The sequence below is a fragment of the Fopius arisanus genome, unplaced genomic scaffold (genome assembly GCF_000806365.1).
Source record: "Fopius arisanus strain USDA-PBARC FA_bdor unplaced genomic scaffold, ASM80636v1 scaffold00003, whole genome shotgun sequence".
Taxonomy (NCBI): domain Eukaryota; kingdom Metazoa; phylum Arthropoda; class Insecta; order Hymenoptera; family Braconidae; genus Fopius; species Fopius arisanus.
Genome location: NW_011887742.1, coordinates 667,599 through 694,029, shown reverse-complemented (window position 1 = coordinate 694,029; position 26,431 = coordinate 667,599). Strand labels below are relative to the sequence as shown.

At 36.9% G+C, this 26,431-nt stretch overlaps 1 protein-coding gene across 10 annotated transcripts; it reads left to right on the top strand.

Annotated features, from left to right (window-relative positions):
- The first annotated feature begins 825 nt into the window (after nucleotides 1–825).
- Nucleotides 826–25,557, top strand: stumps (DBB domain-containing protein stumps). 10 transcript variants are annotated; one of them, XM_011308361.1, is made up of 14 exons: nucleotides 826–1,020; nucleotides 6,219–6,259; nucleotides 7,661–8,440; nucleotides 19,037–19,217; nucleotides 19,689–20,379; nucleotides 21,036–21,171; nucleotides 21,642–21,832; nucleotides 21,905–21,974; nucleotides 22,271–22,573; nucleotides 22,793–23,341; nucleotides 23,552–23,646; nucleotides 23,836–24,055; nucleotides 24,135–24,674; nucleotides 25,233–25,557. In XM_011308361.1, the coding sequence occupies exons 2-14, from the start codon at nucleotides 6,250–6,252 to the stop codon at nucleotides 25,250–25,252; spliced, it is 3,786 nt and encodes a 1,261-aa protein (XP_011306663.1). In that variant the 5' UTR covers nucleotides 826–1,020; nucleotides 6,219–6,249; the 3' UTR covers nucleotides 25,253–25,557. The 10 variants fall into 10 exon arrangements, with proteins under 10 accessions (XP_011306663.1, XP_011306679.1, XP_011306671.1 ...); XM_011308377.1 differs by having other exon boundaries at nucleotides 25,228–25,557; XM_011308369.1 differs by lacking the exon at nucleotides 826–1,020 and adding an exon at nucleotides 5,681–5,699.
- The last annotated feature ends 874 nt before the right edge of the window (nucleotides 25,558–26,431 follow it).

Genomic DNA, 26,431 nt, shown 5'->3' with positions numbered 1-26,431 from the left:
CTGATGGGATGCAGTTTTGGTGGGCGCCAAGGCGAAGGTTTGTTGTGCGGCTCGCCCTCATTGCAAACACATGTCTGAGACACGTGTTTGACAGACACCAGGGGACAATGCATTTGGGTCCGACTGCTCCTCAGAAATCTTCAACCGATGAGCATGTGATCCTCAGCTCTGGTCATCCTCAAACTTTGTTGATTCTGGAAATTCCTTCAGTGAACAATTCTGCTAATGTTTGCGGAGTTCACTGCGAGTCTACATAAATTCCTGTGAATTCCAAACTAGATCTATTTCAAAGTGATTCGACAGTGTCAACTGCTACTACATTAATTTAAATAAAAATATACATCAATTATATTCTAATATAATTCAGATATAACAATATTCGGCTATATCTCGATTGAAAATTTAAGTCAGATAAAAATATAGTAATAATACTAATATAGAATTTCGTCGAAACGTGATATTTCATTTATAATTTTTGGATTATGTATATTGGGATGTGATAAAATTCGTGATTAGTGCGTAGTTTTGCTAGTAGAGTCAGTGAATTTGGGTAGATGGTTAGATGGTTAGATGGGAATGGCGTGGGTGAATGGGTGGGCACACGGTGAGGGGCTACGGCGTGAGTTTATTCTGAGTTCCCCTCTCTCCTCAGCTCGTTAGCTCAACCAAGAGGGAGAGCCAAGAAGAAGAACAAGTAGAGGTACCAAAAGAAAGACCTAAACAGGAGGAAAAGAGAAACACGCTCACATGCTGGGGCTCTCTCCCTTTCGGCTTCCTTTCCTTCTTCCGTCTGTCAGTTTACTCAGTGTTGTTCAGTGTGCGCCGACGTGTGTGCCGCTACTGCACTGTGCAAATAAATTACATACTAACTAAATAAAATTGTCCCATCTCTAGTCGTATTGTCACTGCACAGCTCATAGTTACGAGTTATTTCGTGTCGAGAATGTGTTCTGCGCACTAGTTCCTTAGGAATATCACCAAGGAAATGCCAGGGGTCACAACGGGGTGTGCAAACGACAGGTGAGTTTCTGTTTTATAAGGGCTTTTTGTGAAATTGGACTATTTTACAACCGCCCTCGTCATTTTTGCGATAAGTCCCAATGAATCTTCCAGGACCTCACGGATTTTTCTGCCGAGTACTCACGAAAATTACACGGGAATTACATGGGGAAAACTACATAGCCATTTTTTCAGGTGAATTTTTAGGGGTTTATTATCGGAGGGTGTTTGGACTCTGGTTTCGGGGTTTTAGAGAAGACAGAGAAAATTCAGGAAAATTTTTTTCATAGTGCGCACGCTGTTTCAGTCCAATTCACCCGCCAAATTTACCATTTTTGGTCTAGGGAATCATTTGAAATGAGAATTTTTCATTTAAAACATGGAATGCGTATTTAAATGGATTTTTTACAAATTATATTCAGTTATAATTGCCCTTGAATTCCCAGTATTTGGGAGCTAATTGAAAATAAAATTACATCGTTCATGGAACTTATAATTCATATCGAAAATTCAATAAAATTCATGGTTTTCGTGGTGAATGGTTATTGACACCTCAATGCTGACTATAATTATGAATTATTCGTTTTGAAAAATTACAGATTTCTTTGAATTTCCATCAGCATGAGAATCGTAGAAACGAGAATTCTATAAAATCTTGTAAAAATGGGAAAATGGATGGCATAGGTAAATAGATGTAAAAAATGGGAAATTTAATGAGCGTTTTTAATTGAAATTAAAATTAAATCCTCATAATTAGAAATCCAGATAAGCGTGACGGGCAATCTCAATAAATTTCTGGGAGTGAAAAATTTTTTCATGGGATTTTATTCGATAGATTTATCATTCCAATGCATGACTGCCTTTTACAGATATATTTTTTCACGAGGATATTATAGCGCACGCATACACGGGAAAAAATACTTGAACCAAGTATATACGGTATTCTTAAAATAAATATTATATACTTGATCCTAGTATACTCAATTTTTGATGAATATCGATGACACATTGAGGTAATATTCAATATTAAAATAAAAATTATGAATAAACTCGGATTAAGTATAAAATATACTTGATCGCAAGTACAATTTTTTTTTGCTCGCGTGTACATCTATAGACTTGAAATAAGAAAAAAACCTATATGAAAGAAAATGAATAATTATAATGAGGGATTTTATTAGAATAAAATTGATTAGTGTTGAAACTCGGACTTTAATGTGAATTTGTATTGGAGGAACGTGAGAGCGCAAGGCCTCTCGCACTCTGAGTATTAATAGCCCAAAACTGACAGCCGAACGTAACCAGACGCTTTACCAATGCAAGAGGGTTCTGGCAAGAAAATGGGAGAAAAAAAAAAATGTTAAACACAAAATGTGAGTTTTGAATAAACATTGGGAATGAGCTGTGAGACTTTATCTCGTGTTTGCTGGGGAGCGAGTGGAGACAATAGTGACAACTGGGGGGAAATTTTCAATTGTTATCGCATTTGTCGGTGCCAGGAGGAGCCAAGGCTTCTTCTCTTCGTTTAATGGATCAACTCGTTGTACTCATATCTAATCGTTTGGATTATTGCGCAAGAGGAATCCGGCAGTTGAAGGAAAAATTCTGGGGAATTTGACGAGATTCGCGTGGGGCCATCAGGAGCAGGTCTTATGTGTCAATTGATCATTGAATTGGATAACTCAATTGGGTAAAATGAGTTAGGGGATTACACAATTTTCAACTGCTTCGGTTAATTACGTCAACTTCGGGGGAGGAGGCGACACGATTTGTTAGACTCGCACTTGCCATATTTTTATTTCAAACATTTTCCAAGTTTCAATTTTTTATTTCAATCTCTTTTGGTCGTGATAATTACCTTTTTATGATAACTTTTTAGTGTATTGTTTACTCATAATAATTTCTCCAACTTTTACTATTACTGTAATTACTGTAACAGGGTGTACTTTAAGTGACGTTTTTTTCGTGGCCAGTTATTCGCAAATATCTCACAACTAAAGCAAGATAATTATATTTTCATGAATACCTTTTGATAGCGCTCATCTTTCTTTATACAAAATATATTTACAAATATATCATTATCTTCTCCCGATTTCGAGATATCATCTACAGACTGATCTCGGAAGAGACCTCTCCTTGTGAAGAATAATTCTAATGAGCCTGCACTATTAAAAATTCCTTGAAATTTCACTTTAAAGTCCCCAGTACTATCGATTATACAAGTTTGAATTTAATTACAATTCAAAATATTCATTAAATCATTTCACGTTTAATTTGTAAAATTTGATATTCATAAAAATGATTTATTTTGAAATTCATACTGAAATTTTTATGTCATTGTAAAAATTCAACGTTCATAATTAAATATTTAGGACATTGATTAGTAATGACATTAATTTATCAGTGACCATGAAGGATTAATTAAGATGCCATGATATTTTGTCGTTGTTCGAAGTTTTCAATTTTTCTAGGTGAAATTTCAAGTGTAATTATTCAACAGGATAGCTTGATATCGGTTTAGGTTCAAGTATCGCAAGGAAGTCACGGGGGCATAACGCGTGCGCATAAAAAGTCATAATAAGGGCACGCGTTGCACCGGAAGTTGGCGTGGTGCACTTGTAGGTGGGAGTGCAGGTGTACCTTTCATACACAATTCACTTCAACGAGTTCTGCACCGGTGGGACCCTCCAGTCACTTCACCTCCGGATGTCAGGAAATTTCCTCCTCTCCACCCCGGTCTCTTCCCCAGCGGACATTTTCGTCCCTCAGCATCCGTTCGAGGGGACGGCACGATTGCTCGCACGTGCTCAATATTTTCAACAACACATGGAAAATTTGAGGAAAAATCCCGGGGACACATCTGGTTTTACCTTTCTTGACAGATGATGTATACATTTTTTTCAATTTCTTTAAGGCACTATCCTGATTTTTTATGGACTTTTAATGTCAACGTCCATGAGCTCGTTTTCAGAACAGTTGGGCTAACACCAGGTGGACGATTTTTTTCTTAATTAAGGAATTCTGATTAGTGGGTTATTCTTGGAAAGGAGAAGGACGTGGAACGAGATATTTTAAAATTTTCAGGCATTTGTATGATTATTTTTTAGTTGAAATTCTGATACAAATTGTGGAATCCTCTGAAAAAAACCCAGAAGAGTTCAATTTTATCGTCAGTAAAATCTCAAAGAAGAAACCAGAATTCCATAAAAATCAGTCATTTATAGAAAATTGAAATAATAATCGTAATAATTATAACGTCTAGAATTTTTTCATTCATTCCAATATTAAATTTTCAATAATATATTTTTCTTCAATTCAACATATTGAAAAATATTTTTTTTTCCGTATGAAAAATATATGCCACATTTTTTTTAACACATGCATTACAGAGGATATGGGACCCAATTTCCGGCAGGGTCCCAAAATATTGGCCCACCCCTATTATAAATCTTACTAAAGAAGAAATTAAAAATCGATCTGGCATTTCACCTAATAAACATTACAGATTCGATTATTTATATTTTTTTTATACATAAATTGGGAAATACCCGGAGCCCGTGTTCCATTAAAAAAAAAGCATTTTTCTATGCGGAAATCTGTACCGCGGATTAATTGGATTTCCCTAAATGGGGAATCGCAATCCCTAAAAATAATTTGCATTCATGAGAGCGATTAAATTCTGCACGAGGTGAGGTGAAGAGAGACAGAATGTTTAGATACAAAAATAGCGGTTGGCGGTTCTCTGTCCTTTCATCGGCCAGCACAAACTCACATTCTTTAACGCACCCGACAATTCGAGGAACACTAGGTGCAACGCTTCAAATTTACATGTTTCTTCATTTGAAGGGGAAGAGTTAACCTTCGTGTCTTTTTACGTACACTATTAAAAATTCCTTGAAATTTCAGTGACAGTCATCTAAATTCTCCATTCTACGAGTTTCAATTCAATCTCAATTAAAAGCTGTCCATAAATTTATCATTTATCTTGAAAATTTCAGAAAATTGGAGTTTTAATGTTAAATAATAATATATCTTTCGACTTTCACTAATTCGAGTTATTGCATCCACCGAGAAATTATAAGTGCGCTGAATATTCAAAGAAATCATCTGATTTTTTAGTTAAAAAATCCAGATAAACTTTATGTAAATTTCAAAAAAGCAATGACATGTTTAAAATTTAATACAACTAAAAATATTATGAATGATATCCAAATTCTGGGGATTTAAATGAATTGAACAAAAATATTCAAAATTTCTCTACATTGGTGATTGTAATTGGAGAAAATAGTGAATAGTGAAGAGGTCAATCCCAAAAATGAATGGATAAATGAAAACAGAGAAAACAGTGAATGCTGCCAAACGTGAATGGACTAGATCAAATCTAGATGTGCATGCCAGAGCCCCTGCGACACTCTCTTGAGTCCAGCTAAATTTAATATCAAGATTCTATTTCCAGATATGAATGAAAGATCCGATGAATCGCCTAGCCAGATAACCCTTTGCCAATTCCACTAGTTATTGAGACATTCCCGGATAGAATTCGTCACGTTGTACGACTTGTGAAACACCCTCTGAACAATTGAACGAAAAAAAAGTATTTACCCTCGCAAAGAGTCAGTGGCCGTTCAATAATTTATTGTTGTAACAAACTACACATCAGTTGCACAGAGAAAAATATTGAGCCATTAATTGCAATCGAGGTAATGGAGAATTACGATCGGAAAACGGAATGCGGATGCGTCATAAATTCAGATTCATATATTGACGCATAAGTTTCTTTTTTTTATATACCTGATGGATTTGATTTTGATTTTATGTTCTACTTTATTTTTATTGAGCAATTTCATTTAAAATTTAAGTGCACTGTTTAAAATTTTTTTATCAATAAAACTTATAAATTTATGCAGAAATTGAGATAAAATTCAACTTCAGAAAAAAACTGACATTTCTTCAATTTTCCCTGAGTTTCCCCGATTTCCAAAATTTTCACAGAAAAATTGAATTGTAAAATCAATATGTAATTATTTTCCGGACCATTTGAACACAAAAAAATTGGAAATATTTGTGAAGTACAAGCCGAAATAATGAATTATTCTCTGATGAAAGTGCTTGTGAAAGAAATTTGAAATTACTGAAAATTTCTAGGATTCTATTGAAAGAGACATGAAATTATTGTCGAATTTTCATTTTATTGATGCCGGTCTTTTTTTTTGTTGCAGGAGGGATCATCTTTGAGCTGCTAACATCATAATGGCACTCGGTAAGTTGAGATTCCCCAGCGGTTCAAATTCTCACCCACGTATTTCTGATTGGATAAAAAAACTTTGATATAAATGCCGATCACGCTCAGGCCGATAAAAAGAGAGGAGTGTGAGGACCCGTCCCATCTTCATCGATTGGCTACTGTGTACACTACCTGTTGAATCTCTTCTTGAATTTTTCCATGTTCTCCGTTATGCATTCGGCATATATCTATTTTCATTTGATAAAATGAGAACGTTTCTCGATCCCTCTGAGAATCCATTCCTTCGATTTATGGAAATTACAATACTCTTTTTACTCAAGTAGGTGATCATTCGGAGGACAGAGTAGTTAAGTGGAAAAACATTGAAATTCCACGGACAATTCCCTAGGAATTTTTAGGAGTGACGTTGAATTCGATTTAGAATTCAAGGAGAAACGAATCGTGAAATTTACAATTTCAATGAGAATCCAATGAAATTACTAATTTTTTTATTGCAGGAACAAAATTCCTTGACTTTGCTGAATTTCAAATAAAAAAATGTGCATTCAATATCGAGTTATAATTATTTTTAATCAATTCGAAATTCCAGCACTTGCACTTGCATTTGTTCATTAAATAATTGAGTAAAAACTTCATTTTCAAACATTTATAATAAAATTTCCCAATAAATCCTGAAGATTATTACCAAAAAATTTCTATAATTTTGACAAAAAATTTTTCACACATGATATATTATGAAAAATCCTTGGAATCCGGGTGAATAAATTTTTTATGAATTTTTCAATAATTCAAACTCGAAGAGATCGGAGCCCCCGAAAATCTGTCATCAAATTTCATCGGGTGTCGTCACCCGGGTGGTGCCTATGCGTTCCCCATCCCCAAAGCCAAGAATTAGAAAGGGGGACACCGGGGGGATGGGAAATGCAGCGTCCGGTGTCATCCCCACCTCTTCATCTCATCCCGTATTCCCCGCAGCATTACATACCCCCATAACTACAACAGACTATCCAAGACCCTTCGATGAAGCCCATCACTAGTCCACGTTGGCCCTCCGGTGACTTCAGTCCACCCGCACCCACAAAAATACCCCCTGCACTCTTTGAAATTTCATTTCATTTCAATTTACCCCAATCCAAGATCATTCCCGACATTCCCCATATCCATCTTCTAATTAATCGATCATTCAATCACCAAAAATAATTTAAATTCAATCAAATCATGATAATTGATTTTTTCATCCTTCATTATAAAAATGTGATAAACCCTGCAGACTCTTGATTGTGTGGATCTTCAACAACAATTTTTTAATAGTGCAATTATTTACAAAATCCCGATATCCTCGATTGCCGATTCCGTAATTTTTATGGGAAATGACGATGACAAGTGAGAAGTGACGAGAGCGTTCGATGTTCACAGACAATCCGTCCTATTTTTCGCTGTCGGGAGGTTCGCTGCCATCATCGGGTGCCCCAGGTAATTCCGGGGTGTCCAGCAGCCGAGGTTTCGCTGCCTTTTTCCGGAAGCGTCAGAATAAAATGGGCTCAGTGTCATCGGCATCGGTGATGTCAAATTCCACTGGCAGTACAATGACACATCACGAGAGCAACAGGAGTATCGAATCGGTGGATGAGTCCCAGCCGATGTTGTCCCGATCAATGAACTCCAGCAGTCAACGGAGAAGTTTTCGAAATTTATCGAGGTCGATGAGTGCACACACGGATAATGAAACCCTACAGATACTAAAAGGTGAACCGAGGCCAACAGATATCGCCCCGCCATCACCACATCTGCCACACAGATCGCATTCCCATTCGGATCATGACAGGAGGCGGCCCCATCGGCGGAGAATTCTCAAATCGGCGAGCGAATTGTTGTCAAATGACATGGTTTTCTATGGACTTCCTGGTGACACCTCCAGGGGCCAGGATGAGGAGGGTGAGGTATTCCTCGGGATCGATGATGCCAGGTACTACAATTTATCTGCCACTCTGCCAGCTCCTGGCTCCTCCGGAATTCGCAGACACTCTATTGGCACCTTTCTCGAGGAGGAGGGCATCCCCAAGAGGGCCATCATCCAGACCGAGGGGTTCATCAAGGAACCTGAGGGCTTTGCACCACCTATTCCTACTGATCAGGTCGACGGCAGACAGCCCACCAGAGCCAGAAGATGCAGGAAACATAAAAGCTTCAAAGAAGGTCAGTGCAATCATTCAATTATTCGTTTACTTTAAGCAACATTCTTTCATGATTGGTGGAATTTGTAGGGGACAGCGACTGCAAGGTAATTGTCTAAAACATTTACAATTTATTTTTCGGTAAAATGACTGGAAAATTTATCTCATGCGACGGAAATTTTTCTATCGCTGATGACTAATCGAAAAAGTATTTTTTCATTTATAATTTTTTTATTTATTCTTGCTGTATTAATAGAAAAATAGACCAGTTGTTCTTACGTTTTTTTTTTTTTCAAATTTAGTGAAGTCCATTATTTATTCATAAATATTAAATAGATTATATATCGAAATATATTCGAGGAAGTAACTGCTGATCAAATCCTTGTTGAGATAAAAATGGTATGTAATATATGCCCATAAATTACGTCGAATGCCACGATAATTAACAATAAACGGGAATTTTTAAATAGTAAATGAAAAATATGTACAGTGGTTCGAATACGGTTTGTTCTGTCATAGTAGAATTTTTTGAAGAATGGAGGGAGAAGTTGTATCTGTACAATGCTCGATTATGTTGGCACATTGGATTCAATGATGGACCCTCATGAGTGGCTAAACCCCTCACTAAACTAATCCCCGGGTATTACCAAGTGGCACACGTCCCAGAGGCACTTATTGTGACCCACTACTGTCCCATGTTATTTCACTCTTCCAATTTTCCCACGAATCCAAAATCACCAGCATCACCCGCAGTGATTTACTAATTTTTTACGAAAGAACAAGATAAGATTGAGTGAATAGACGATCCCCCATAAATTCTTGAAGGAAAAATGTCGCTTTTTCCCTCTCCAGAAATATTTTTGAACATTTACCACCGGTTTTGTTTGTTAACCTCCGAATAATGACAGAATATTTTCCGACATTTATTTCGCACTGAAAGAACAGAAACTTTCAATTTTCAAAAATATATATATATTTATATCGCCGATTTATGAATTTTAAATTGAGAAAGAAAATATTCGTTCCGGGGTTATTTAAATCGAAACGTTATGGAGAATTGGGCAATATTATGTGTTATAAAAATGAAAATTTTTTTATGGGGTACGCAGTTAAAATTGTTGAAATATCCTTAAGATTTTACTAGCCCCACCAGAAATAGTAGCAGGTTCCTATCCCCATAAACCAGTTGCACGTGCTCCCCATGGGTTTATAAACCTTGACGCTTCCGGTCTCACTCCTTTCTCCGATTCCCTCTCTCATTTCAACTCACAACTGCAACTGAAGTAGTCCCCAGCTCCTCAGAGGGAAGTCGAAACGTGTGCCATAGCTCACATCGTGCCACGTGTTTTTCACGTATACACATCCACAAGAGTTTCGTCCCGCTGCTCCAAGCAGACGAGGCAATACATCCGGCTGAATGTTGAAGAAAAATCGTGAATTGAATTTTCGAGAATTTTGTTTACACCTCGGACTCCCATGGGCCGACGAGAGGTGTATGATGCGGATGGTTTCTGTCACACCTAGGAATTTGGATGTACAATATTTCATACCTTCTAAGAAGTACTGCTCTCCGTCAAAGATAATTGTCCAGGATTAGTCCCCGAAGATTTAAAATTCATCAAACTGACATATTGACAATATTAAATTAAACTTGCACTAACGAGAGAAGTTTTTCTACTTTGAGACGTTGGAAAATGTATCAGGCATCAACAATGAGAATGAGCATTGACAATCAGCTGAAGTTTGGATCTCCAAGATTTATCACGTGAATTATATAAAAGAGAACCGAAAGATCGACGACAATTATTATTTTTTTACGTCTTGCGTATGGAGTTGATACGCGAGTGCATATTGGTGAAATGTCAGATGTACTTTAGATTCAATGGATCAAACTGTTACGAAATCAACGTACATCCTTAGATGGCGCGTACACTGGATTACCATGATACTTCCGGTAGATAATCGGATCGCTGGTAAAACTCTCATACGTGATCCGAGTTTTGAATTTACTCTTCCTTCTTCCGCACAGTTATGGATAGGAGGGAATTTAATATTCTCGGAATGATACTGCGGTGTTGATGATTTTGTCTCTAGTTGATAGTGAGAACTGTTCACGAAGAGAAATTCATCGTGCCATTATAATACACTCAGGGAAAAACTTTTTGTTATAAAAAACTCACCACACCCGATAATTGTTTTCTTCTTTCTAAAAACGCCCTAATTCAGTTTTTCTGTCATTTTACTGCGTTCCGTTTTTATCATTTATTTTTTGCTCACCCCATTTTGTGGTCTACATGGCATTGAGAAATCGAGAAAACGTTGAAAATTTAAACAATAATTTCCCTCAATTATAATTCGGAACTTAGTAACTGTTTTTAATTTAAATTGAACTCTCCTAAAATGAAATCATATAATTAAAAAAATTTCTTACGCCTTTTCCTCAGCCTAAGAAATTACCAAATAATGCGTGAGGAATAATTAAATCATTTTTTCGATCCGTAAAAATCTTAGACGTGAAATAAGTGTTTGAAATTTTTAATTGAGCGACAATTCCCCTCCTCTGAGAACAACGGTAAAAAAAACTGTCTAATCCTTTCCGATGTTCAATGCACTTCCGGTGCGGACCCTCTCCCATCGATAACGGAAGTCACATACCCAGAATCTCTAATCCTTCATTACCCTAAACATATTTTATCACGGAATGTCAAACAGCCAGTGGAATTTAAATCGACTTCTGTCAATTCTCCACATCCGCGCACGAACGATGCAGCAGTCAAATAGTGAGAATTCAAGTAAAAGTATTGCTCAATAACTCTGGCTGCTTCCTCCTTGTTGATTCCAGAGTGGAATTTAGAATTCATTATTGAGGACTATTGTGAAGATGCACAACGAGCTGTGATGGCTCAATCCACGATGTCCGGCGATTGGTTGATTCGTATCAAGAACCGGAAGTCGACTCTCCATTGGATACACGTTCATTCAATTTTCGAGCTAACACTTGAACAAATTCTACATTTTACCGAGAAATCAATACACCACAAAACTTTCATTCCTTCCTACGATACAACATAAAAATTGAAGATTTTTCAGCGTTAAAAATGGGAATTTAGTATCCTATCTTAATTTTTGATTAATCTTGATATCGAAAATTCAAACAATAATTTACCTGAATTATTTATTGAGGAGTTAATTCTATGTTTAATTTTCACGATCGGCATGAACATTCAGCCTTTCGTAGAAAAACACATTATTGGCTGAATTGAAAAGTCTAATTGACGTGAATTAAATTCAATGTTTCAAATGAAAAAACAAAGTGCGCAAGAAAAATCTCATAATTTTAAATATTCATTTAATCAATTAATTAATTATATACATAGTAGTGACAAAAATTATTAATTGGCCTTCTCTCCATTTTATTCACAGATGTAGAAAAAATTTAGCGGAGAAATTTTTTTTCGCTGTATTGAATTCTCCAAATGATTCTCGTTCCCATGCGATATGTAAACCACAAAAATGATTCTTTTTATACCCTCCAATGCTGGAATCTCATAAAGCCTAAGTTTTGACGAGATATTTTGTCTCCAAACCGTCCACTTATCCCTTTTCCAAAGATATTAAGAATATACGACCCCCATGAATCACAAGATATCCGACATTTTTTTTTTGCGACATCTTCACGAACTATTTCTGCTCTCCTCCACGACTTTTTACTTCTGTACTTCACTAATGGCTCTCCACGGGTATTAACACATTTTTTCCTCTCGCATTTTAGGAGAAAACTTCTCGCAAGACTGTCAGGAGATTTTGTTCCACCCCAGTCATCATTTGCATCTCTAATTGTCGGGGCATTGTGGTGCAGCCATCATGGCCACGTGCATAATCAAGCTTTTCTCCTTTTGCCCATTGTTCCCACTGGTTTTTCATTATAATCCCAGTTTTACACATCTTAGAGCACAACTTTGTGGGTAAACCTCTCGCCCACGGCATGATTATCCTCAGAATATACATATTTCTGAAAAATACAGCTGTCAAGTTGTTGTCATGGGGAGATCTTCCTCAAACTTATGATAACTAGATAAACCCAAGGAGATAAGACACTTGATAATTAGTAAATAATTATCTGTCATTCTTATGGCATTTATTGAGAAATTATAGTTATAGTTCAAAAATAATTCTATGGAATAGTATTTCTTGTTGTTTTAATTGACTGATTTTAAGATCGATTATCTAATGACTCAATTAAGAAAGCAGTGAGCCACTCAATTGATTAATCATTGGCAATTAGCCGAGTTTTTAATAGTTGAATCATGAGTTATTGTCATTTGCAATTCATAATTCAAGTGAGAGAATTTCGATGTCAGTAAATCCCTCGGCGAAATACACCCGCTGTAACGACGTAAGACGTTCCAAAAAGTTGGATCACGACGGATTTTAATGCTCACCACCCAACTGGATTATATGTGACTTTTTATTGCGACTCATTTAGCACTGTTGAGTGAAATATATTTATAGAATATCCAGATATGAATCACTCGGCGTATTGTGATGTATAACAAAACTAAGTTTCCGTTGGATGTGGATTGACGTGTGGGACGTCGACAAATTTGACGAAAGGAATTCAAGATGTCGTGATATTGTAGTCATTCCACTGAAATGTAGACCGTCTATTGAGAATTTATTGAATTTCCCGTGGCCACAGCGGAAATTAGCATTTACGGATGAATTCCTATTTTATTTTTATTATGTTTCATTTCAATTTCGAATAGATCAATCGGTTCCAAATACTTGGAAAAGTGGTAATTAATTATTGAGAATTTTTTTTATTCTAGTGCTAATTTTTATTTAAACTTCCACCAATAACTGGTAAACAATGAGTAAGTAAAAATGTTGAATATTCATTTATGAATTCAATTATAGGAGTTTGAATTAAATTCCAATCAAGAATTCAAATTTTTCACCACGAAATTTTCCAGTGCTACATTTTTCGTTTAGCTTAATAATTCCGGAGAATTGGGGTTTCGATGTTAAATAATAATTGTAATTTTTCCATTAAAAAAAAAATTGTCAAGCTACCAAGATTGTTATGACTGAAACACTTTGAAGTTCCCCTCATAAATTCTTTTAATTCCTTAATTGACCAAGACCAATTTCAGCGTTAAGAGGGCAAACCACATTAAACGAAATTTTTATGTTTTTTCTCGTGAAATCATTGAAGGAAGAGAATGATCCGAATCCAAATTGCGACATTATTTCATTTATATCTAGTCATCAGCGAACTACATCCCAGAATCTTGCATGTATTTTTCCTTAATAAATTCGTTTAAAGCGAAAAACATTTTTTTTTTCATAATTCATATTTTGCACATGTTTGTGAATTAATTACCCAAACCTCCGACAAAATACTGAAAAACGAAAAATTGAGACGCGCTGGAAATAAAAACTGTCAAACGACAGTGATTGTTTCGTTTTGTTTGGCTGTAAGACCTCGAACCTTCCCCCCATAAATCCCTCTAATTCCCTAATTGAACGTGACCAATTTCAGCGTTAAGCCGAAAGCAGCCTGAGTCCACGACTGAAGAATTGACCTTTGGACTCGACAAGTTATAAACAAAAGAGTCCCTTGAGGGGACCGGAGCCTGACCCAGTCAATGGCCCCATTGTCCCCCGGAACCCGCGAAACTCCGGTTGGTCCGCGGGGGCGGCAAAAAATTCGCGGATGATTTACTACATTTTTTTCAAAGGCAATATTTCGGCTACACTCTAAATTTGTCTCCAGATTCTCCGAAAATTCCGGGATAAATATCAATCATGCTGTGATTTCACCGAAACTTCAGAATATCTTATCATAAAAAAAATCAGAATTTTGTAGAATAATTACACATCGCATATTGTATTATGCGTGTCCATTTATACATCTCCCTTATATTAAAATAAAACCTATTAAATCCGGTATAAGATTTATACTCCTCTTCTGCTCGTCCCATTTGAAGAGCTCAATTAATTATCTTCTACAATAATACCTATTCACTACTGCTAATGAAGCAATTAATTGAAAGTAACTAGAATTATGCCCGGAATACTCTTGAAAAAATTGAAAAATTAGTTTTGCACCGATCGCCAGAATTAAACGGAGAAAATTATTTTTCTACAGTTATTCTATATAATTATTTGGCGACTTATTTAATTCCTTGCACCAACTAATTTTTTTCTGCCCACATCGCGCCTGCAGATCGAAAGATGTGCAGTCCATGAAACGTAATTTTTTGGTTTACCGGAAGAGCATCATATTTACCGAGGATTGCGATAAGACTCATTATCTCCGTAGATAGCCCTATACCACGGAATCCCCCATTTTCTCCCACTGTAGATTAGCCCGATGACCTTTTCTAATCTAGTAGCGAGCGACTGGACAGCCGATTCAAAAGTTTCGAGCGGCGCAGTTCGCGACAGCGCATGCAGCACAGATGCGCACGCATCTATCCGGCGTGTTTCCTCTCAGATTATTTGTTGGTGCCTCTTTTTCAATTCATTCCGCGTGCGACTGCTATCGCGTGGGCGAGTGAATCCATCCCCGGAGGATCTTCGGCGCCTCTTGAATTCATTATCCGAAGGACTTTCATCCTTCCAACGTAATTACATTTTACAATTGCAAAAGTATCGACTTCGTTTTACTGTGCGCGTTAAAAATTCAGTTTTTCGTGACTCGTGAACCGCCCGATATTACGAATTATTCTATTCAAAATCGTAATGTGTGATGATATCGCTGGATGCGGTTGTTTGTGCGGTGGATTTTAATTGCCTCATTTCGGTTCAATTGGGAAGATGCAAGGCAGTTCATTGGAGTTCGTAGAAACACGAGATATTGAGTTGAAACATACTCGTTAGTTGGAGCATCATTGCTACTTTTTCGTCAGTGGTTTTATTAGTCACGCCTGCAGGATGAGGATGAAAGAAGAGAGTCGATATGCCGAACGCAGTATGGCGTATTTTGGTAATTACTTGATTATTCATCATTTATCGAGCTGCGTTCACGCGAATTTTTCAATGGTCGGTGCAAAAATCGAATTTTTGGAGAAAAGAAATTCTCCAAATTTTTTTATTTACTGTGACATCATCCGATGCACTTCAATAATGAATCACACAATTTTTTTTTTGCAGTATCACAAAATAGTTGGACAACGACATTTTTGAAAAATCGATGTAATTAATTAATACGAATTCGTTTGATGTATTTATTCTCTAAATGAGTCGGTTTTTATTGAGGATTCAAATGGACTTGTGGGGAATCGTCTCGCTGAGTTAAATTCTGGAAAATTTTCTCCTGTGATTTATGTACTCGAGAAATACTTTCAGAGGGAAAAGCAATAGTAATTGTCTCTGGTAATGGCTGCAGCGGTTGGTAGATGAGGAATAAAATTCGCGATGAAAATTAATGAAATTTGTGTTCGAGAATTCGGAAAATTCTTCTGGTGACATGCGCGATCACTATCGGAATCATGCTGCTGACATGCGCAATCGGTTCACGCTATCCATCGGGTCTATTACGAAATTCATGTTTTAATTCTAACATAAAATTTTTAGGATTATCCGAGTGATTTTTATTTAATTTTCCATTTCTTCAGGTTTCCACGTCCGATACGTCAAATTTCTTCTAAAATATTTAGAAAATATTTTTGACAAACACTAATAGTTTACAATACATTACCTTTTTTTTCTTAAGTATACCTTTTACACTGATGGCTTCACACGTTGTATTTAATGACTTAAATAAATGCGAAAGATAATACGTCCGCCAACGTGTGTTAAAAGACAATACTGATTAATATTTATCAATTATTAACACGGAGCAGTCAATCGGGTGCGCTGGGAAAGGCGAAAAGTCGAGTCTCCATGAAATGTTGATAATTTTGACGTCAATGCATTGTCGATTTTATAATTCATGGGACGCGTCGATGTATCGTTTATAGGCATCACCCAATTCGCAGTAGCCAGTCGGAGGTTCAAACAATGGGTGGACAGTCCCTCATTGGGGATCTGGGGGGTCTTCCCATTTGATGAGCCGATGGAGAACCAGTCGAGGGCCTCAGGCTGAAGAAGTTCCACTGACAGAGCGTTTCCGAGATCACAAACGAAATTCACCAAAAAAATCAGCGGCCAAGTGATAAAGCGAGATATCTCAAACATTACCAATCTGTTTAACATCGATTTATCGAAAAACCCGTGACTTTATGAGGAAATATCAGAAGACCTTTTTTGTCGAAAATTTAATCATCTACAAAAAAGTCTCCTAACGTTTCCACTACAAATCAGTCGTTCTCGAAATAAATCGATAATTGGGAACAAGGCGTGAAGATATCTCACTTTACGACTTTGGTACTGAACTCTAGTGCTATTCATAAATTTCTGGGGATTTATGTGAAAATTTGATATCGAACACAGGGGAATATTTATATGTTGAAACTATTCGAAATATATCCTGAATTGGTTCGAATTATTGAAAAAAATATACAAAATCCGTAGCGAAGAGGTATAAGAAGATTATTCAACTTAGCACTTTGGTTTTTGGGAAATTTCTCCGAAACAAACAGAGATAATGAAATGTTTATCAGACCTTTTTCTGTAGATCTAACTGAGAGCTACAGATAAAGTCTTAACAAAAATTCCGTTATCTGCATTGATTTCGCAGATATTTTCTAAAAACTGACCAGAGAGCCATTCTCTGCCGCTTCGCCGCTGAAATATGTTTCCTGTATATATTTCATACACAATAATTATTATCCATAAAAATATCTCTTGTGATCACTGAAATTTTCAGACAAATCCAAAAAACATTTCGGTTTTTTATTGGATTTTATCCGTATTGAAAAAAAGTCGGACGAATCAGGCATTTCCACGTGATTAAGCAGGGGATTTTCCGGAGTTTATTAATGGAGTCTAATAATTTTTTATCTAAAAAATTAAATTACTATTGTGCATCCCCGCAATCTCGGAGACGACCGCAGTTCTTGGATTTATCCGGTGCACTGACATGTGAGTGACGTGATTTTTCCGTTCCACGAAAGAAACCCGGTTTTATCTGTATTTTCTCCCGGTAATTCAAATGATTCATCGGATCTCTCATTCAACGAAGAAAGTACAGAGTGTAAAAAAAACCCCATAGAACAAACTTTCAGTCACATAGCTGGAGTGATATCGGCACCGGGAGTGTCTCCTTTTTTTCCCTACTTGAAAAGTGACAACGGTGCTTTTGTTGAAAAGCAAAGGCTATCGATATCTCGGGCCCCTGTTGAATGTGCCAGACGAGATACGAATGTTTCACTGGATAAATGGAGTTACTCAGAGGAAAAGTGGGGATCAGTGAACGTTAGAAATTCCCCAAAATACGATTGCGCTCTTTTCAAACCCATACTGACACCCTGGGGCATTCGGAATGGGTAAATAAACGGTCATGGGGATTTCTATAACTGGAGTACGTGTCTGCTTTTCGAGGGTGTTAATCTCAAGGGGCATGTAACGGCCATTTCAATGACGAAATTATTTCCAAATGGAATCCATCTCCTAAATCAGCAGCCAACACCAAAGGGTAACAAATTAATTTAGCTAACAGGGAAGTGTACGAAGAATATTTAATATTTTTGAATACGAGAGAAATACGAATATTTTTGTAAGAACCTTTTTTGTAGTTTTCATTCCACTTTGCACATGAGATCTTACGTAAGATTCCGTTATTTCTCCCCGATTCGGAGATATTTGGCGAAAACTTACCTGTTAGGTGAATTACCTGTTCGTTGCTCAATTCGTTGGCTTGGAAAAAATTATGGTCTTTATTACAATATTGATTTAGCCATTGTTTCCTTGGCTGTGTCAAACCTTCCTGCCATCATGTTTGATTATTTAAATGAGTTTTCTCTGCCAGAACTCGTTTCAATAATGAGTTAAATGACCTACGTGTTTGCTTCTGAGGGTGTGGCATGTCCGTCTGGGGACTAAAGCCTCGTTTTAATCCGCCCTTCACGATGAATGGACAGACCTAGAAAAATGGTAATTGATCCCCTCGGAATATGAAAAAAATTTCACGAGAGAGAAAACAGAAATTAGTTAATTATTGCTTGAATTTATTTAGAAAATGAGTTTATTGTTTACTGGTTTGTTGATAGGAAAGATTTTGAAAGATAATATTTTTCATGCTATGGTGTTCAGTGCATTATTTATATTTATAAAATAAGATTCCTGCCTCCAAATAATTTCTAATCCCAATTAAGCTCTAATTATAATCATTACACCCATGGATATCTAATGAGGCATTCTTGGAAACAAGACGGCGGCAGAAATATGATATTAAGAGAGTGAATATTTCCCTCGAGTAAATGAACACTTTGTATTTATAATTTTTCGTCGCAGTGTAGAAAATGGAAATTACCTATCCATGAATGCAACGAGGAATTCAGGAATTCATGACTAAACAATAAATTCCAATTTCCATTAGAATTACTCTGGAATTCGTTGCCTCATTACGATAGCGTCACACACTGAAGACTCCTGATTAATAGTTTGATTAGATTAGGAGTTTTTAGGCGTAATTCTTTCTCAGTGCAAAATATGGAAATTGTGTTCACAGGTTCACGAATGCGAACAGGAATTGGTGCTCATAACGAGGCAACAAATGCCAATTTGATGGAGGACAGGGACGATGTGGTTTTCGTTTCCAGTAAAGACAGTGAAGCTTCAACGCTCTGGGTCAACTACCTCACAGCCTGCTTTGAACAGATCAGCAGACAGCAGGGGCGGCCGCCTTTCAAGTCAGTTTCATGTTACAAAATTTCTGGTATTACAACCATCTACCCTCCTCCATGCCTGTCGTGTTTTTATTATTCTCTCGCACCAAATGGTTTTTGTATTCGTCAAAAGTCCACCCTCTCTCTGATTGATTTCATCAGTTCATTTAGCTCTTTAGTACTCTTCATTTAGTACTATGCATTTGCTAATTAATATTCTCATCTGATTTTCTAATAATTCGATCATTTATAATGTTGGGTAAAAATCACCATCCGTCCCAAAATTTTAAAGAGTTATCATTTTTTAGAGTAATTTTTTAAATAAATTTCTTTTTGTGTGTAACTATTTTTTTATAAATCCGGTTCAACATTTGCGTAATATTTTGCCGGCAGTAAAAAAAATTGCGTTACCCTCGCTAACAGTTCCTGAAATAGCATTTATTTGTTAGATCGACTGTCAATACCGATCTCACCAAGTTTTTTCGTTACAATTAGGGTGAGACATGTAACCGTGGAAGACGCGGTATCAGTAACCCAGACTATGCAAGATCGCATAGCAAAATCGCGGCTGCAGATAATAGTTGTGTGTCCAGTGCTCCTGGATAGAGCGACAACGAAACCTGAACAGGCATCGGCCCTAGCTCGACAATTGTCCCCAGAACGAGTCCTGGCGATGATGTTGGGTGTCCACGACGGACAGCTCACTGAGAATCAAAAAAGTGCACTGATCACATATCCCCAGTGGCGAAAATTCTTCGTGAAGGATCAGGACGAGACATTCGTGGGGGAATTTTTGGGGGCGGCTGTGGCTATTCTAGGATCGAGTCCTCCAGCAACCCTGAAGAACGATAAGACAACGTTCTCTGTTCACCCCAAGAAGGTGAAAATCGGACAGAATCGCGTTCTCGTCATCATGAACGAACCCCTCAGGGACGAGGACACCGTCAGTGTCATCATTGACAGGTGTGGAGAGGGCATCGACTTGACTCAAGTCAAACGCAGGAATCCGTACACTCTGCAATTGGCGGTACCTGACAGGTGCCTTCAGGTTTCCATGCTCATAGGTGTCAGGGTCATTGTCAATGGGGTGCCCCAGGGGGTGAGACAGGTCAAGTGCGAGAGTCGGTTGAGGGAACTCGATCAAATACTTCGGGCTCATGACAATCCCCTCGAGTTCATGTGCCAGGTGAGTCAATTCTCTACAGTTAAAAAAAAAATTTCATCTTAACATTATTTTACTGACATTTTATGGATTTTTTATAATTCTTTTCGGTGTTCTCCTTTAAAGCGCGGAATAATCCAAATTTTATTCTTCATTTTGAACTTTTAGGAGAGATTTATAAAATGATTAAAAAATTCTAACTTTTAATTCTATTCCAATTTATGTAAACTATTGTCTCTGTCCCTCACAAATTATTTATACATAATCAATTTGCTCCTCATGTTGAGGAAAGTTATAATAAATTGACCAGAATATTCAATATTTTAAAGTATTCAAATTTTGATTTGGTTATTGAAAATCAGGCGGCAAATCAAAAGGCAGAATTTATAATGTCGTCTGTGGCGAACTGTAAAAGGTAGTTGAATCCTCTTTGATTGAATTTTTTTTCTACCGTGAAAGCTGATGCTGGTCTCCATTCATCGAAGGAAATTACGCTTCATGCTCTATTAATTGTGAAGAGCGTAATTGAATTTCTGCTCCATCCATCTCTCAATTGAAATTCTTCAATAACAATTGTGAGATCGTTGAGAATTCAAATTGGCTCGATGCGTTATTTTATTTCGAATGAAAACAGTGAAGTCGAAAAATTGTGAACAAGGTATTCGTTGTTTATTCTTTAGACATTTGGATTCAATCCTGGAGATCGTGATCAGTTGGATAATTGGATGGTCCATGCCTTCCAAAGGAATTTACCGCCACGTTTTGATCTTTTGGCTACACCCAACGGAGCAACGCCTTTACAGCGAAATGCAACGAGTGAGTTTAATTAAATTTCCTCGTTATTAATAATTCATTTCCTGATAGCAATCGATTCGCGAAAACAAGAATCCTACGAAATTCAATGTACAGGAAAAATCTCTTCTTATTTATAATCAAATAAATTAAATAGAGTAAAGGACAATAAATCGAGGGAACAGCTTTTCTCAACTATTGATTTATCTCAAAAAATATCGATTCAACATAAAATCGTGAAAATACATTTTTGTAGGTGATTATATTTAGAACATAAAAAATCTTTTCATATTTCTTCCTACAAGGAGTGGTTTTAGAGTAATCTGCAATTAACAAAACTTCCGATTTTAATGATTTCGATTCTTCTAGTGTTCCAATTTGGCTATTCCTTTAAACAAGAAAATGAAATAAAAATTAAAGAATTTTGAAATTTTATACATTACACCATCTGCATTGCACTCTCTCCTTATCAGAAATAAATAATTAATCCGCAGGCCCTGAGGAGTACCCCACTCTCCTCCACTTCGCAGCTCGTTTCGGATTGGAGAAATTAGCTTGGCAATTATTGGAGTGTCCCGGTGGTGAGATCGCTTGTGATCTCAAGAATGTTGCCGAGCTAACTCCAGCCGATGTTGCTGAGCAAGCGGGTCATAATAAGCTGGCACAGCAACTCCGTGGCTACATGGTAAATATCACATATCCCCTGCAATTCGCGAACTCCTCGTCACCAACTAATATTGATTTTCCCTTTGATCAGCAAATGAATGAATTCACGAACATGTACAGCTACCTAAAGGTCATCAGCGAAAACGCAGGATCCGGAGCAAGTGAGTGAAAAATCTCCATTTTGCTACCAAAATTTATAAATAACATTATGTTTATTGAAAAATTCCACTACCTGAACAAATTAAAAATAAAAAAAAAATATTTCTGGAAATATAATTAGAAATGATAATTTTTTTATTATTAACAATAATAATCATGATAATAATAGTAACAATAATAATTATTATTACACTGAATATTAGGGAGTATTAGCTTATCAATTACTCATCCATGATTGATCATTTTTTTCAATACATTGATGGAAAAATTGCTATAAACCTCGTACTTCTTCCTTTAGATAACGAAAGTGCCTCCCCACTGACCCACTTGAACTGCTTAGACACAGAACATGATAAGGAAGACTACTGTCGTCCTCGACCATTGAGTGAGGCATACCTGGTGCCCCCGGCTGCTCGCCCGGTCACAACAGCCCCCCAACTACTACCCCTCAACACGATCTCCCACACACCCACTGAGATGAATTATTCAATTGTCCCACCGCCTACACCAGTCCTAGGAGTACCTCCCACCAATCTCAGTAATTCGGACGTCAATGGATTGAATCTACCCCTCCAAGGATACCTCAAGATGTACCCAGCCAGTAAGAATCAATTGCACCCACATTACTTCCAGGATAAATTATAGTCTTCAAAATTTGTTGTCCAATTTTTCAATTTTCATACTCCCGATATATTTATTATTTCAATTTCCTTACAATTTCACTCCTGAATTTGCCTCCGCTTTTGAGCTCAAAGAGAATTTCTCCAGACGTTTCTTTTCTCCTTCGAAGCGTCAAAAAATAAAAGTGGATATTTGAAAGGTCCAAAGGTATCTCCGTCGTTGCCAGCACCAGTGACGGCACCCCTGCTAGCACTGAGATCTCCCAACCACCCACAGCAATCAAAAAAAGACCTGAAGGAGGATACTCCAGGCTCTCGAACCGGAAGTTTACATCGCTCCACTTCAAACCACGGCGTCAAGTCCCGTGAGCCGTCGGGGCCCCAAGACGAGCTGCTGGAGATCATCAACGACTTCAAAAATAATGTATTTACCATCTCCGAAGTTGAGAGACTCGTGGAAAACTGGAGAAATCGCAACGACGTGCAGCAGAGCTTCAAGGATAAACAGCGGCAGTTGGCGGCAATGAGGGACGAGTATGATCGGATCCAAAAGAAATTGAAAGACGAGATGAAGGCCCCAACGCCTTTCGACAAGATTAAAAAATTCTTCTCAAAGGGGAAGAAAGAGTCCAAAGAGAGCAATCATGCAGATGACGATGGGGCGTCTACTTCGAGTAAAAATGAGAAAAGCAGTGAAACTGGGGCTGAGAGAAGACCAATCAGTAGTTTGAGTCTTCACAGTGTCTCCAGTATGTATTAATTATCATACAATTAACCGTTTCATCAATTTTTTCACAATTAATTTGTTTAGTCATTGAATTTCATTTCTTTCTCTCAATGATATAATGAAATAATAAACCGATCGTGTGACAGTAGTCGCAATCGTGTTAAGTTGCCCTACTGCTGGATTTATCAAGAAGTTGAGTTCGTTTATGGAATTTATTATTTCAATTCTCAAGGTTCCTCATCATCTGGACGAATGAGCATCATCAGCGGGTGTTCTGGAACGAGTTTAGGGGACTCTGGAACGCATTCGGACACTGAGGACCGCAGGGTGAGTGTGTGATAAAATTTTTCTACCTACAGTACCTTAGTACTACCTGAGGATTTCTATGGATTGAATTCATCATTTTAATTGTAACAATCATAAGCATTTTTAATTGTAAAATTCTTTGATTAATTGAAGGGATTGTCAGTTCTTAGATATTCACAATTTATTTATTAATTACTGATAATCTTTCAGCTTCGCAATTCTCGGGAAGATAAAGGTGGTATAATGACGTACGAAGTTCCCCCAGCCCCGAAACCCTTCACCGGGAGATACTCACCCATGCGTTACACTCCATCGCCGCGATCATCCGGTGTACACCCTGAAACCGAGAGCAGAAAGCCACATCCACAGAATGGAAGCTCCAGTGATGAGTATTACATTGCATTTCCGGTATCAGGACTTCCAGTTCATTGTGAGTTTTTTTTTCAGTCCTTCTTTTTAATCCATATTACGCCAATTACATTCAAATTGCATCAATCTCTCAATTACAGCATTTAATCCTGATGGCACCCCCATAGAGCCAAAAACCCCATGTTCCCCCTGCGACGCTCCACTGTTCCAGATCTCGAACAACATCCCCGAGGAAGACAATCATTCCGATGCCCCCGAAAAGACTGAAATCAAAGAAATCAATTCACTTCCTCAAGCTCCTCCACCCCCGCCCTCCTCACCGCCCACCCACCTCTCCTTGGACTACATCAATATTGTCCCAGCGAATATTCCCTCGAGTGTCCTCCAGACACCGGTCAATGAGAGTCTGCAGGAGAACAATGAGAGAATTGAGGTATCCTTGAACGTAACAAAAATCTTGAATGAGGAACCGGTCAAGGCTCTCGATGGCGAGACGAAGATTATCAACGAGACAACGAAGGAGGAGGTCCCAGTGATCTTTACACAATCAGATCACGTCCGGCGTGATGGGGAGCCCAAACTCCCGGAATACATGAATATTTCACCTGGTGGAGATCAGGAGCCTAGGGTTATTGGAACTATACCGAAAAAACCCACTGCACCACCTGTGCCTCCCAGAGGTGAGAATTATTATTGTCCGTGAACGCCCTGGATTTTTTATGTGCAGATATTTTAAATCCATGGGAAAATCCACTAGAAGAAACATATATTACATAACTAAATAAAAAAATTGAAAAATTTAATATCGGAGATGTGGATGACTTGTTCTTCAGTCAAGTTGCCCGGGAATTTAAGGGAGATAATAAAATTTTTTACAAGGCATCATTTGTACAGGGGAATGAGGGGTTTAAAAAAGTTTTCACAAAAGTTTTGCTACCTACTTTAGATTCAGAGATTTGGTACCATTCAGTGGAATGGCTAGAGAGTTTCAAGGGAAATGTAATCGAATGTATTCCAAATTCTAGGACTTGGTGAGATTCTTAAAATTTTATTTTTAATAACGGAATATTTGATATTTCCCGCAAAGTTAAATTTTAAAACTCATGAGGATCGGGCATTCGAGTCGATTGGTTTCTGATAATCTAATTTCGTACTTATTTAAGACGTCAATTAATTAAATCTTTCTACGGTGGATTGCATTTGATGTTGATAAATTTTTTGTCGTTTTTCCAGCCCAGGTGCGAAAATAAAAACGTGAAGAGCAACAGAAAAAAAACGAAATCTCAATATACCAAATATATAAAGCAACGAATAACCCAAATGAATTGTTTTACGACGAATTATTGTAAAATACGTGTATTTTTAATGAATTAATCGAATTGTTTATACGTCCAGCAAAATCGATGTAAAATTGAATATTTTTGTGAAGGTGTCTTGTGTTATCGTAAGAGACAGAAAAATTCTGCATTCATCCTGAGCATGCTCTCTTAACGAGTATTCTATTTGTACTAATCATGGAATAAGTTGTAACGAATAGAGAAATAAATTTTTTATGAATTCTGATGCTCATCTTCTTTTCTTTTTACATTGTGCAAGAAGAAGCCGCGTAACTGAATTTTCATTCTGTAAAAATAAAGTTATAAATCTGAGTTTTATCAAGTGCCCATCGAAGTGGAGAGATCCACTCAATTTATAATTCATTTAATTTATAGTTATTATTCGGAAGTTACGGACCTTGACCGGCATTGAGTAAAACGTGAAGGTTTCCATGGTTAAAAACCCATAAAAAATAAAGCTCCACGAAAAAATGAATGAAAAATCTTTGAATTGCTGGTGGAAATATCCTATATATCTCAGGCCGATTGGATACTTCTTAAAATAATTTGAAATTCATTACATAATTATTTTCTGAATTTTTTATACTTCTAATCAGAATTACAAATAAAATATAAATCAATCTTCCACTGATTTTTTATTTTATTCAACTTAATTCTCCCTACAAATGAAGAATTTATTCATTGATTAATGGGAGATCGACGCATAATTTTTATTAATGAATAAACTCCGGAATTCATAGTAAATAAAATAATCGAGAAATTGACGATTTTTTCGGTAATTATTCAGTAGTCTTCATTGACAAGAAAAAAAATCGTTATTTTCATTGACGAATTTGTTGAAGAATAGATTATATTTTTATGAAAATTAACAGATTCTTCAATAAAAAGAGATTCAGGTTGAGGTAGAAGGATTTGTTCTGGGAATAAGCAATCGTTTATTTATTGCTGGGTAACCATTCGTCATGGAGGATCCGTGATTATTTACATATGTAAATGAGTATTTTCATCTTCGAGATTCCTCGGACTTTAGAGTCTAGCAAGCATGAGTGAATAGAACGTGGAAAACTAAACTAAACTAATCCCACAGAAAACCGAACTTC

Bases quoted from the DNA above. Each gene is read 5' to 3' on its own strand.
- stumps (XM_011308361.1), top strand. The intron at 8,441-19,036 runs GTCAGTGCAATC...TTGTGTTCACAG, and splicing joins ACATAAAAGCTTCAAAGAAG to GTTCACGAATGCGAACAGGA. The intron at 23,647-23,835 runs GTGAGTGTGTGA...ATAATCTTTCAG, and splicing joins CGGACACTGAGGACCGCAGG to CTTCGCAATTCTCGGGAAGA.